A 14,615-nucleotide genomic window follows, 5' to 3' on the forward strand; every position below is an offset into this window, starting at 1 on the left:
TGTCCGATTTCACTCATAGGCTATGTTTTATCTTTGATACTTTTTATGATATATTTTTTTATTTCTAGGTGTTAGACTGGTTAGGTAACCACGGTGAAAAATTCTTAATAAAAAACACGGGTATAGGCAGGAATCTCCACAAAGCTCGAATGTATCAGAAATCTCACGAACATTTTGAAAATGTAGCTCAGGTTAGTATATACAAAATTATAATCCCGTATCATTTATAATGGATTTTTTTAGTAAAAAACACATATGTTGTAGAACACTTACACAAACGCGGAAAAGTTGCTATCGGCGGCAGAAGAGCTGGCTCGTTCTGGTGAATGTGAGGCAGAGGAGGTGCTCGGGGTGGCGCGTGAATTGGAAGCGCACGTGGCCGCCTTCGCCGCGCGAGTTGATCGCCGGAGACGTCGTCTCGATCTAGCAGTGTTGCTCTACACACATGAGAAAGAAGTAAGCATTTTATATTTAAAGAATGCTCAAATGTAGCATTATATGACGATTCGATCGCTTATTAGTAATACACAGAGAATATTAGTACTTCGTTACTTTATGCAAACAATGTAACTTCAAAAATAAAGTAGCAGCCGTTGATATTCCCATACTGGCAAAAGACATTCTATTACCTAGAAACTTTCAACAGTAATAATGTTATTTTCAATGGTTGTTAAATAGGTTGTAAAGTTATACTTCCGTTGGTCATTTTTGTATTCGAACTATGAGAGTAAGGATGTGACTGTGTTTCCTTAAACAATTCTCTACTATAAAATCTACGTAGCAAATGGTAGTGATAACCGACGATATCGCAAAATATGTAAATTTTAGTACGTGTAACCCAGACCAATTATATAACGTATGTAATGCAATACAATTGAAATATATTAATATTTATCGTGTAGCTGCTTCAATGGCTCGAGACGCTTCGCGGCGGGGGCGGGGGCGGTACGAACACAGTGACGTCTGATGAGAGCCCTGAGGCGGCGCGGCGTGCTCTGGAGCAGTGCGCGCAGCACAGAGCCGCCTCGCTTGACGCCTGCGCCGCTACCATTGCACACGGAGAGGCGTTGCTACAAGACCTCAGGTTAGATATTAACACAATAACATACGAAATACTCACACGTTGTCTAAATATATTAACTACTAGTTGTCACCTGTGACTTCGCTCGCGTTTAAGTTGTTTGTCGTCAGGTGTTAGGTATACAAAGCTATGCTAATGTAAGTTATGCCTATATCTATGCCTTATGTTTCAAGCTTGCTCCATACCAAATTTCAGCAAATTCGATTCAGTCGTTGGGCCGTGAAAAAGTAACAGATAAACAGACAGACAGACTGAGTAGCTTTTGCATTTATGATATTAATACAGTTACACTAAAATCCCAATACGCTTGATAAGGAACTTCTATATTACGATAGTTTATTGCTTAAGGATGGTGATGGGCTATATGGTATTAATTTGTTGTACATTTATATTTGAGTGTTATTTTATTATCAATGCAATTAACTATATCAATGTAGATAAATTCAAAATCAAAATATAATTTATTCAAGTAGGCTTTGACAAGCACTTTTGAATTGTCATTTAACGAACCATATTAAGTGATGCTACTACAGGTTCGGAATGTAGATTCTACCGAGAAGAACCGGCAAGAACCTCAGTGGATACTCTTTTTCAGTATTTAAAAATACAATCATGTTAATGAAATACAATTATATATCCTGCCTGGAAGTCAACAAGCATTAACTCCTCGCTTTTTTATCATCAATATAATCTTGTATCGAATAATATGCCTTCTTTACCAATGTTATTTTTACAATTGACTTGAATCTATGAAACGGCATAAACAGCAAGACAAGTATAAAACATTTTTTTTCGTATATCAGATTAAAAACTACATACTCGATTATCACAAATATATGTTTGATACAATGAGCGTTAATCATTGTTTAAACACGAGAAGTAAAAGTAATCTCGTAACACATAAATTTCCGACTCGCTAAGTCAATACATCCTTCCTGGGGCAATGTTTTCCTTTCTATGATAAGATTCTGCATATGTGTTTAACTTCACAGCCTATTAATAAAACAAAATCTAGTTATCGAATAAGACTTATTACTCAATAGAAAACTTTATAAATGATAAAAAAGCGTGAAACTATGTTTCGGTGGTTTTCATGCAAGAGAAAAAATGATTTTATTGTATTTAATTATTACGTAATTTATTTATTTATTCTTTATTGTACACCATAAACACAAAATACAAAAGCTTAAAATTAAAATAGTATAGTATAGATGGCCCAGTGGTTAGACCACGTGCATCTTAACCTATGATTGAGGGTTCAAACCCAGGCAGGCACCACTGAAATTTCATGTGCTTAATTTGTGTTTATAATTCATCTCGTGCGGTGAAGGAAAATATCGTGAGGAAACCTGCATGTGTCTAATTGCAACGAAATTCTGCCACATGTGTATTCCGCCAACCCGCAATGGAGCAGCGTGGTGGAATATGCTCCAAACCTTCTCAAAGGGAGAGGAGGCCTTTATCCCAGCAGTGGGACATTTACGGGCTGCTAATGCATATTAATTGAATGAATGTTTCTAGTCACAGGTAATTTTAAGGAAACTAAGAATTTTACCAACAACATATATGTGAGTTTAGACATTTCAAGTATTGATTACCGGAAGTTGAATGATACTGGGACCGGGTAGAGTTGTAAGCTAGTCGATGCTATCTTTATTCTACATCTTGTAATCCGCCCTCGAATACAACTTACAATAAGCATTTCGTTATGAAAAATAAATGGTCCATTATATCATAGACAATTACTAGATAATCCAGTTAAAAATAAAGACAATATTTATTACATTAAAGCGTTTTCTGAAAATGATACGACACTTTGCAAGTAACCCGTTTAGGACCAGGAGATGTAGCAATATTGCCGGATATTTGGATAGACGCTTAAAAAAACTGTCCGAAGTATGCGTCGAACCAAATAAATTGAAGGGGACTGAATTTGTTCACTGCTTAAATTCAAGCTTAATAACGATTTATATTCTTTCGTCTTGTATTTATATTCGAACATACTTTTCAAAATACGTTATTTATTTTTTTTTAATTAAAAGATGTCATATTTGTACAGCTATCTAGATTTCTTTTTTCGAATTTCCGAACGATCTTGGCTCCTATTTTTATTTCATAATATTTATTAAAAACAAAGCTGTTTTTACGATCAGCCGAAAATACCTAAATCAATATATACACAAAATATCTTATTCAAAGTATTTTTTCTGAAGTATTATGGTACAATATTAAAAAAAAAAAAACTTATTATTAAATTATTTAAGAACCCACTTTTTTACTTCTTTAGGACACACGCGACGCGACACAATTCTGTCTGCAAATACAGGTGCACTCCCCATATTCTATCTCTTATATTCCGATGGGTCTGCAAATCCGAGATGTCTGGAAGTAATTCAGTCGCAGGACCAACAGCTTTACGTATCCAGTCAGCTATTGGGCAATTAAATAATTCTGAATAAATATCTTCGATCTGTAATAACAACAAAAACGCAACAGATCGTGTGTTGCGTTTTTGTTGAATTAGTTATAGACTAAATACGACATAAGTGAAATTTCGAAATATTACAAATAGTCGTTAAAATTATAAATATCATATCGCACGCGACTGTTGTTTGTCGTTGCAGACACGACGATATTTTAGGTATCTTCGGATCGGCTTTTTAAATCGCATACGGAATTTTTAACGCGTGAATGGATATGAAATGGTCGTTCTACATGCTCGTCTTCTGTACAAACGCTAAATATATATCTATGTATGTATATGAACGAAAATATAGGAAATTTTCAATATTTTTGTCTTAACATATCTCATTGTTTAGTTTTGGTTAATATCAATAGTACCAATATTTTATATAACGAAAGGAAAATCAAATCAGAAAAAGCGATCTAGTTTTTTATAATTGATCTCTTGAAGTAACGTAATACGTAAAAAGTAAATAATAAAATATGTTTATCTATACATAGTGCATATATAGATAAACATATTAATTTAGTATATTATTTATGAACGATCATATGAAGACTTGAAATTATTATCGAAAACAATCTATAGTTCTGATTAGCTTGTCCAGTTCTTCTTGGAGCAAACGACATTCCGATCCGTTTAGCCGATTGCGATAGCTCCACTAGTATGATAGACTTGTTAAATGATGACTCAAATGTGTTATAAGAAGCTGCTCAACGAAATTATATAAATTATTTGATTTTTATAAATAAGGTTAAAATCATATTTATAAACAAATACATTCTCAAACACGAATTCAATTTGGGAATCTATCTAATAATAAGCAGTTTTTCATAATATGTATTATCAAAATCTAGTTGTTTTTACTTATAAATGAAATTCTATCATTATACACATTGTCAACGGATGTAATAAAACATGAAATATTATTCAATTAAACTCAATATAGTATTATTTTATTCAATGTTTTATAATAATATTTGAATATATTTTTACATTAGTTAATTGATGAAAATTAATGGATTTTAATGACAATGAAAATTGCAGAAAATAGCCAACGACTTTAAGAAATAGATATTCTGAATACATAAATAGTAAATGTATTGATAAAAATCAAAAAAATGGAGCGTCAAAACACCGCCTAAAAATTAGTTAAAAATATGTTTACAGAGATACAGTTATATAATTGTTTATTAACCGATGATATGACACCTATTACTATAAACACACGACAATACTATAAATAATAACATCATTTGTGTTAAAAATGTTAATATTATCATGTTTGTATACCAATAACGTTAGAAAGGTTCGACATTTTTAATATTTCGCGATTATTCTGTATGATTTATTCGGTAGATGCTAAGTGATAAAGCGAAGCGCCCGACGCTGCTTGGACATAAGGTCATTTTGACCGCATGTGAGCCGACACATGCCGCGTACTAAAGCTACTGAAAGCTTGTTTCTTCAAAGCGGATTGGTGTAAGATTATAAACAAACCCAAAACCAATTCGATTTTTGAATTTTTACGTAATATTCTCTTTGTTATTACCTAAAGCGTTTCATCCGGTGGTAGGGCTTTGTGTAAACCCATCTTGGTAGGTACTAACCGGGATTCTACTGCTTAATATAATTGCACTATTACATATTGCTGCGTTCGAAGGATGGATGAGCCAGTGAACCTAAAGGCAAAACTGAACCATCATCTTAGATAATATGGGTGGTAGTGAGTTAGGCGGTAAAGTATAGCATCCTCCTTGGATAGCCACCATCAGTTTATTGAAACGTCTTTTAATAAATAAATGAAAAAAATATCAAATTTTAATATTTAAAAAAAAAATATCCAAACAGTTTTTGTTAAATATTCTAACCACATTCACATAACATAATTTGTTTCTAGATATATTTATTCCTAAAATAATTAAAAAAATGTTAAACGTTAACGTGGAGCAAATAAACATGGAGTGATCGTAACTTAAGATTGCAGCTCAGTGTTCAATGACTTCTAATACTGGCTAATTATAAGTTACCTGACCCCAATGTAAAAATACACGTAGACCATAAAAGGTCAACACTCATTACTCGTAAAGCTAAGACTACTAGTAAATGTACAGTATCTAAAAAGTTATCCTTTACTATTATTTTAATAATTAAATGTTAAATATTGTTTTACTTACTCAATGTTTTTAAAAATAAATTCCTCATAATGTTCTTCGTGAATTATTTCTGTAGTTTCTATCAAAAAATGTCATCGATGATATAAGAAATATTTTTTTGTGTTATTTATTTATATTTTTTTATTTTTCCTTATTTAAGAATTAAGAAAGTAATATGTCGGTCAACAGTCTCTGCTTATAATATACCCATGAGCAGTATGCAATGATTCAGCTCCCGTCTAACTCGTTTTCCGTAAGAGTACAATAATTGGCGTTTACAATGGCGCCAGAGCTCAGGATGACGGGGACTCTTTAGTGTCCTTTTTAAGATTTTCCTCTTCCAGGGCCCGTTTTCTTATTTATATAAATCACGTTTGGTTTTTGTTCCGTATCGTAAGAAGATACGATGCGGAATTTACCTTTTTTTTTTAAATGATATGGAAAAGCTGTTTGTGTATCCTCCGAGGTTTATAACATTGACTGTTGGCTTAAGAAATTAAATTCTTAAATTGAGAATTTGAATTTATTTTATATTATACCATATCATATAAGCAATTTAAGAAATTATAATTATTCCTTACACAATCAATGCATAGGAACGACGCAATTTAATGTGATCTTATCCTTACGGACGGTGGCTTATCACCTGTGTTAATTTTTCTGGACGTATATCGATATAATGTCAAATCATTATGAAGGCAATAAGTAATAAAAAAAAATATTTCGATTACTTAATAATCCTTAGACCAGCCTGGTAACTTATTTATTTTTTAACTGTATTTTGTAATAATTTAATAGAAAATAAAATCAATGGAATCGCACGAAAAGTCAAAGAACGAAGAGAACTTATGTTATACTAATTATGTAAATTAAATTATTTTATCTTAAAGGAATATTATTCATTTAATCAAAATATACTCTATTCAAGTAGGTTCTTACAGGCACATTTGAATCTTTATTTTACAAGGTTAATTCCAATGTAAAGCTTCGGAGGAAGGTAATGAAAAGAGTCGTTACTTATTCATAATATGTACATACATGTAATATTCATATTATACAATTATCCTTTTCGTGTATCCTTTGTGAACTGGGACTAAGTCCAAGCACTGTCACCACTTATGTAATTCCGAAAAGTGTAATACATTATTGGTCAAATATTCCGCAGACAAAATATTCATAAATAAAATATACATGATGACGGTTTGATATAATGTAGAGTTCTATACACGTAAGAAAATACGTTTTGGTCGTGCCAAACAATGGCAGTTTCACACCCAGATATTTTATAATCACATAGATTATTTACACTAGCCTGCGGTCCCAGATACACATGAACATCCATGTTATTATTAAAATACACAGTAAATATTATGAATAGCAACAATAGACAGCATGTGCATTCATTTCATATTTATTTATATACAATTGTAATATATACTTAATATTTAACGATGTGGGATGAAAAAATCAAAATCGTTCCGTTAATGTAACGGCAAAGCCGGCAATTTTCACGCGACTCCTTTAAACTTCAAATACAATCAACTAATATTAACCTCCTACTTTTTTATCACCTAAAAATTAATCTTTTACATCTACTTATTATTATGTTTTTATATATTTACGCATTTTTACATAAACTAAATACACAACATTTTGTTATGCGGTTTTCCAGAAAGTCGCCGTCCGATTGTAGCGTAGTCGTAAATGCTCCGTCACAATATCTCGCGCAGTATCAATCTGTAAGGAGAGCGGACCGACGTATACACCGCCCCCTCAGTGCCGCGAACGTATTTCGCGCCATTCATAATATTCATAAAATAATTATTGTTGCAGTTTTTTTTTTAAATTAACTGTATAATTATTTGTTCAGTGTGTAATTGTTTTCTTTAATATGGAACTGTGATTTTAGTGTATCTATGTCGCGCCGCTATTAATTTGATATTTATTATGTTTTAAACGGAAACGTAATAAAAAAGTTATAAATGTTTTTAAATACAACTCGCAATTAATAAATGCAAGAGTAATGTGTTCAGTTACGCAAGCGGTTATTGTGTCTCTATAAAAAATAAGGGTAGAAACCCTAGATTAAACATACATAATACGCTCTTGTTTTGATAGAATTTCCGTAGAGTGGCACTTTAAAATATTGTTGGTACTTCATATCGTGGGGGAGACGATTGTACTCATAACTAATGTAGATATTTTATAAATAATTCAATATTTTTAACAGATTAGTAGATATACGTTTTACCATTGCGATTTTAGAACGAGTCTCACGGTATTTTATGTGTCCTTGATTTTATTTAATTTCTAGTAACAGGGCAAAATATAGGTTTAATTTAACAACATAATGGCACTGCATTACCTATAAATAAACGGATATATTTTTGTCGTTATTTATGGTAATGAACTACACCTCAATATTTATCTCTGTTTTACGATTAATTATGTTTTTTTGTTGACTTGATAACATTATGATTAGGTTACAATAATTTCATGAGCATATTTTGTAATAATTTATTCATTAACAAGTATGTTAATGTGTTCTCGTAAAACGTTGCATTCGTCGACATTTTCCCTATAGGACTTAGTTTAAGGATTGTTCTAAGTGCAAAATGTATGGTATTAGTAGTTATAACTTTTATGTTATTATACAATGCACTTTCTTATTAAACCTTTCAGTGGGTATTTAGTTTTGTGTTTCTACTAAATAAGCTGAAAACTGAATATTCATTGATTACGATGCGTCAATGATCGCACAAGTAATTTTTATGATTATGAAATCTTATTTCGAAGCGATGCGCACTGTGCTGTGTGATGTGCATTTTATTTGATACTCTAAACGAAATAAAACAAAAGATTATTATCTTAAGATTACTAATCGATTTTTTTCCGGTACGTCTATATTTTAAGACTAAACAAATAGTTACAAATTCTATTTCCAATTGTTCAAATTTTTTTTCGACGTGATATTAATAAATAAATTTAGCCGCAGAAAACCTAGTCGATATCATTGTATGCTAAATATACCTAATTGGAATCAGTTGTCGGATGTATATAGGTGTGTAGGCACAGTAATTCTACTACGTCGGGAAGTCGACAACAATAGTTGATGGGTCGCGTCGACAGATTTAAATTGTCTCACAATCGGCGTTTCCGGTCTTCTGTCGGTGAGGGCGAACGGGCCCCGGAGATCGGTGCCCGCCGTCTCCTCCACCCCCACAGTCGTCTCGTTGCAGTTTACGTTCATCCCTGCAAAACTGTTACGTACTTTAGTTATGTTATGTACGATCATGTCTAGGGATCCTCGTCACAAATACTGAAACATTATATGTTTATATATATATACATATAACATACGGATTGACCAGATTTTATGATATTAGAGTAACGTAAGAGACGTTATTAATAGAATAATTTATTAATCTCGCTATCTATATTCAATATTCATATATTTATATATTTTAATTGAAAAATTATAAATGATTAATAAAACTAATTCAAAAGAACCCTCTACTTACAAGATCAGTACGCAATCATAACTCTCTCACGGTTGTTTCGCTTCGGTATGATTGCGCTGGTCAGGTCATTATGCAAGTAGCATCAAATCGTTTAACCGTTACATGTCTTATTTTTCCTAATAAAAGACATTAAATAACCGCCTAGTTCGGTCTTTATTTAAATTAAAATGAAGGGTTAGTGAAAACATGAGCTTATGAAGCTAGTACAATAATTACAAGGCCATACATGCATATAAGCGGTTTTTAGCTTTGTATAGTGGCCCCGGATTTCCCTCACCGACGCTCCCCCTGCATCACTTCACCTTTTTGACTCGCGCATTCACTCTCTCCAACTTTTAATAACGAGACTAACGATCGGGAGGGATCCTGCTTAACTGTACGTCGATATTAAATCCATCGGCATGAAATGCATCCCTCATTTCCTGGCATCAAACAGCAAAGTCAACAACCTAGACCGAGAGCTTAAATTTATCCTGCAGCCGTCTGCTCTCAATATTGTTTTCCTTTTTAATAAAAAAACATCTGATGTCTACATTTTGTAGATTAGTTTGGCATTGATATAAGTCAAATTCAGTTAGTTTTCATTACTAAGGTTAATTTTATGATTATTTTGCCGTATTTCGTCTTGTTGGGACCAAACTCGATTAAAAATAATACTTAAAGGTTCGCAAAATTAATTAAGTAATTTCAATAATTTACGGAGAAATGTAATATTTGTTAACAGACACGGGCAATAACTAGTCATAGTTTGTCTACCGGTTTCTTTTCTGATGTTTCTCATTGAACATTTTTTTAATAGAGCTCGTGTAATGCCAATACTTGTAATTGTTGATGCGAAATCATTGTTTACGTCGTGAGGAGGAATTATCGTATTTGTTGTTAGCAATGGAGAAAGCCAGTGTTACGTTCATTGTAACTGTCGAGGCGTATGGGAATAGGAAGTTAGATTACGCCATGGTATCAAGGTCTCTACCGTCTTATGTTTTTTATATACGAAATGAATCTGCGATTTCGTTCGCGTATGGATTGCCTTTTAATTTTGTCTATCCTCTATAGAATGCCAATGGGACACACAAAAAACGTATTTTTCTTTTTTCGTATTATTGTAACCTTGATGATTATTTAATAAAACATTTAACGAACATGCACACACGGCTTATTTGTGATTATGTCACTCTTGCAGTACTTACTTACCTAGTTAGTAATAACGTGATTTTTCAGATGTTAATATTATACTTTGCCATAACTTATTACATATAAAATACGACGTGTCTTGTTTTTAACTTTTTTTAGTTAATATCATAAACAATTATTTTTCTTTTATTACCAAGAGAACACGGTTAAAATCTTTAAAAAAGCTCAAGCTATTCTTTAGGTAAAATCTCATGAGTAAAAGAAATGAAAGATAAAATTGAAATTGTCATTATACAATTGATGTCTATATGAATGCGACTTTAATGTTAGCGTGGTCAACTGATATTGTCGCATACCTTGTTTTACAACACGCGAATATATTGTCAACCTCCTTAGAAAGTCTTCTTATTATTAATCGTTTTACTTTTTAAGACTTGAGGCGTATAGATTAGTACAAAGTTGATTTTCGTATTTGTAATGTCATAAGAACCGCTCGAACAAAATAGTTTTAGTTCGACGTCTGGTACTGTTGTGTAAATAATAAATCTACGCTAAAACAAAATTATATATTGTGTGCAAAATTATCATGTTGTTATTACACTAATTTCATAAAAATATTTTTTTTTCGTTACTCTCAATAACAACAGAACCCTTCGATGTGCATTTCCCGATATATACATACATGTTCGTTACGTCGGTTAGTTTTTATCTAGTGATGTTAAAATCTCTAACTTCGAAGCCAGAGCTTGTTTATAGAATAAGTCGCCTGGTCCTGCACGCAACGCCAGCCTCCTGCCTAGACAATGCGGCTGACGGGGCCGGTGATATCGGCTATGATAATATTTACCATTACACAGCATAATGATTTTAGTTTATTATTTTTCTTATTTGTTTAGAATAGGTATGTTACTGATGGTCATAATTACGTCATCAGAAAAAAAGGTTATTGTTATTTGTTTTCGTTTGTTTTCAATTGTCTGTAGTTGTAATATAAACGTATTGACCAATGATAATTTAGGCACACACATTTACGTAATATACGTGGAACAACATCATATGTATGCGCAGTTTCATACTGCTTTTCTATAACTTTCACCTGTCTTTTTGTCCTTGCAAAGTTACTCGTTGCAAATTTATGTTACGATGCGCATCACGTTTCGTTTGTCAGCTTACTGCACGGTATTGTAAAAGAATTATTTATCTTATATAATTATACATGAAAAGTAATTGCTTTAATTAATACATAGCTTGAAAATAATTTTAATTACGTGCCACATTCGATGTCTATTAAATTGGATATAAAATGCCCGCAATGCATTTTAACGTCCCATAAAACTACGACTGAGGCCTAATTGTTGGGCAACTCCCTTCATAGACGTCTGTCCGTCACGGCTAACGTTTACGAGCTTCATAAAGTTTTATGCCTTGTTAAAGTGCACTTTGAACTGTTTATCAAGCTAAGCGAAGAAATGCATTTATTTATTAAACGTCAACGACTTTATCTATATTTGTATATGAACTGATCAATGCGTGTTCTCTTTACAGTTTTCTGAATATACAAATCGTATTACATTCTTTATATATAAAGAAACCATATGTTTTAAATAATTAGTTTATGTCTAATTTCGTAATAAATCAGGGTTAGAAGCATTGAAAAGGGCCTTAGTTGTGCGGCAGGATGTAAACACACATGCAAGAACCGAGTAGCGCTGCGGTCTCGAGAGCGATGGATATCTCTCGGTTCCGATTGGCCGCCGACGCGTGAGGAATGTCGCGCTCCGGCGACATTAGAAACCGTGGTAGCACGAAATATTTCTCCTAAACAAGTGCCGGGAATAGCTATGGATATCTCTAATTTTGCCAAATGTCATCGTTGTTCTCAAATAATTTATGACTTAATTTACATTTTTATATTTTATTTTAAAGCAGGCATTCTTGTTCTTCATAGGTAAAAATAAGCATAAGTATAATTATATTTAGTATGTCTATCAATGATGAGGTCTATCTTTTTAATAATAATGTTGGTTGAAACATTAGATTTTCGTCGATATATTTTCCCTCAATCAGTAGTTCATCTTCTCTTTCTTCTGTCATATGTAATACAAAACAGTTCCACCTATTCATATCTAAATGCGACTGTATTAGATCATCAATTAATAACATTACTCAAAGTAGTAAAATTGTAAAAACTTTTTCAAAAGGAAGGTTTGAAATAGCTTTAAATTTTAATTGTAATTGTAATTTTAAATTTAATAAACTATTATTATTATTATTCGATATGTTTTGAATGAAAAACAATGATTTTTTTATATAAAGAAACTTACGTCATTATTTACCACTTTTTTATATTTTAAGATTGTAGTTATTTTATTATTATTATTGTAAATTTACTACATACATACATAAATTGTGTGTTACGTCATGAAATCTGTCTAAGTCTACTTTAGGACGTCTTTACATACGCCGGCACGACTCATGATTTTACAATCAAGAAGACATTAGTGAATTTCAACACCTTTGAATGACAAATGGTTGATTGAGCGCGAGCGTCATTTCGCCGTCACCGACAGCACGACTAATATTTAATACATTTAATTAGAAATTTAAGCACCGTGTCCGCTGGATGGCCGCATATTATAAATAATTGTTATTAATATTATTGATTACCGATGGCTCGCCAACATCGCGTAAGAGCTTCATTAACCGACCGTAACATAACAGTAGGCGCCGTGGCTGTATAGGTCACTCTTGACTTCTCATGTGCTTATGTAGTTGCTTCTTTAGTATATTTTCTAATAAAATGTTACGCGATCAGTTTTGAAAACGAGACGTCAGTGATTGAATTAGATTCGAAGTGTACGAAATATTGACGTTAAAGGCCGGTGAAATGAACATTTTAGTTTAAAATGCTCAAGTATCATCGGCGATCGCATAGACACAAGTCGCCCGTGCAATGCTTGCGGTGGAGGTTAGTAACACTTGTTCCTTTACTTATGTCATTATTTATTAACTCTTTAGACATAATTGAATAAATCAAAGGATATATATTTTTTATTTCGAAAATTATTTTAATAGACAAAGTAGGTATCTGTTTTTTAATTGTTCGTATTAGTAACAATCGTTTGACGCTATTCTACTGAGATGAGCCGGCAAGAGTTTTCTTGAATAATATTCATGTTGAGTTTTTTATTATATATTCTACTCTAGAATAGATTCACCCCATATCATAGGAAGAGCCGACTGAAGGAAAATGAATGTTACGTGTATCCACTAATAGGTATTGCATTTATCCGATTAGATTAAGAGCAGCATAATGGAAAAGTTTCCCAATTCCAAAAAAAGGAGAAGGCGCATTAGTCCAATTGTGGGGCACATGATATGATGGCGGGAAATAACCCCAAGAAGGGTTGGCGTCGGTCGGGCGGCCGGCAGTAAAAGTCTGCCAAATCATATTTCATGCGGTGTCATAGAGACGACTCCAAATAAATAGGATAATAGTAATCAAATTCTGCTGATGAAATATGTACATATACAATAGTAGCTGATCGATATATTATAACGACGGTTCGTTTATAAGCGATTTTGACACTTTGTTTTTAATAACATTTGAAATCTAATCTATTACAACCAAGAATGCGTTACTTGATTTATTGGCAGTAACTAATACATCCTCAGTCCGCGCAGTCCGATTGATCACTCTTATATCCCGCTAATAAACTTATAAGAAGATATAAAAGCACATTTTATTTCTTATTCAATGTAATGATGGACGGAAAACACAAGTAAAGACTATATGTAACTTAGTTTTAAAATAAAATTATTTTTGAAACTTGCCATTTTTCACTAAGACAGGAATAGTTCAGTTGAAATTTATTAAATTTGATTTCGTAAAACATTGTTATACTTGGGATTTAAATTTAATTTAATATTTTGTCTTGTCCAAAGATCATCCGGAGAAACGGAGGCTGCGAGCACGGCGGCGGTGGAGTCCACCCTGGAAAGACTACGGGGCACACGTAGCGCCCTTGAGGAGCTGTGGTCAGACCGCGAGCGCCGTCTCGAACTCACACTGCAGCTCAGACATTTTGAAAGAGATGCGCTTGAGGCAAGCATATTTTTTATTAGCAAATGCCACGATGAAGGTTTCGTGCTTATTTGAACTAAAATTTAATACTATTGTTTTAATTCACGAGTTCAGAAAAAAGCTTATATTATATAAGTTAATTTTTTTGCGTAACATGTAACATTAAATGGCCGAA

General features: G+C 32.6%; 1 protein-coding gene across 3 annotated transcripts in view; it reads left to right on the forward strand.

The window, feature by feature from the left end:
• Positions 1-14,615, forward strand: part of LOC125075988 (triple functional domain protein) — a 78,990-nt gene that overhangs the window by 7,643 nt on the left and 56,732 nt on the right. For all 3 annotated transcript variants that reach the window (XR_007120268.1, XM_047687902.1, XM_047687903.1), the window contains exons 12-15: positions 69-191; positions 265-456; positions 903-1,084; positions 14,302-14,461. Coding sequence is in view for 2 of the 3 variants with exons in the window: in XM_047687902.1 (XP_047543858.1) it covers positions 69-191; positions 265-456; positions 903-1,084; positions 14,302-14,461 (657 nt within the window). In the remaining variant the exon portion in view is untranslated. The remainder of the gene's footprint in view (positions 1-68; positions 192-264; positions 457-902; positions 1,085-14,301; positions 14,462-14,615) is intronic.

The sequence above is a fragment of the Vanessa atalanta genome, chromosome Z (genome assembly GCF_905147765.1).
Source record: "Vanessa atalanta chromosome Z, ilVanAtal1.2, whole genome shotgun sequence".
In the NCBI taxonomy this organism is placed as follows: Eukaryota; Metazoa; Arthropoda; class Insecta; order Lepidoptera; family Nymphalidae; genus Vanessa; species Vanessa atalanta.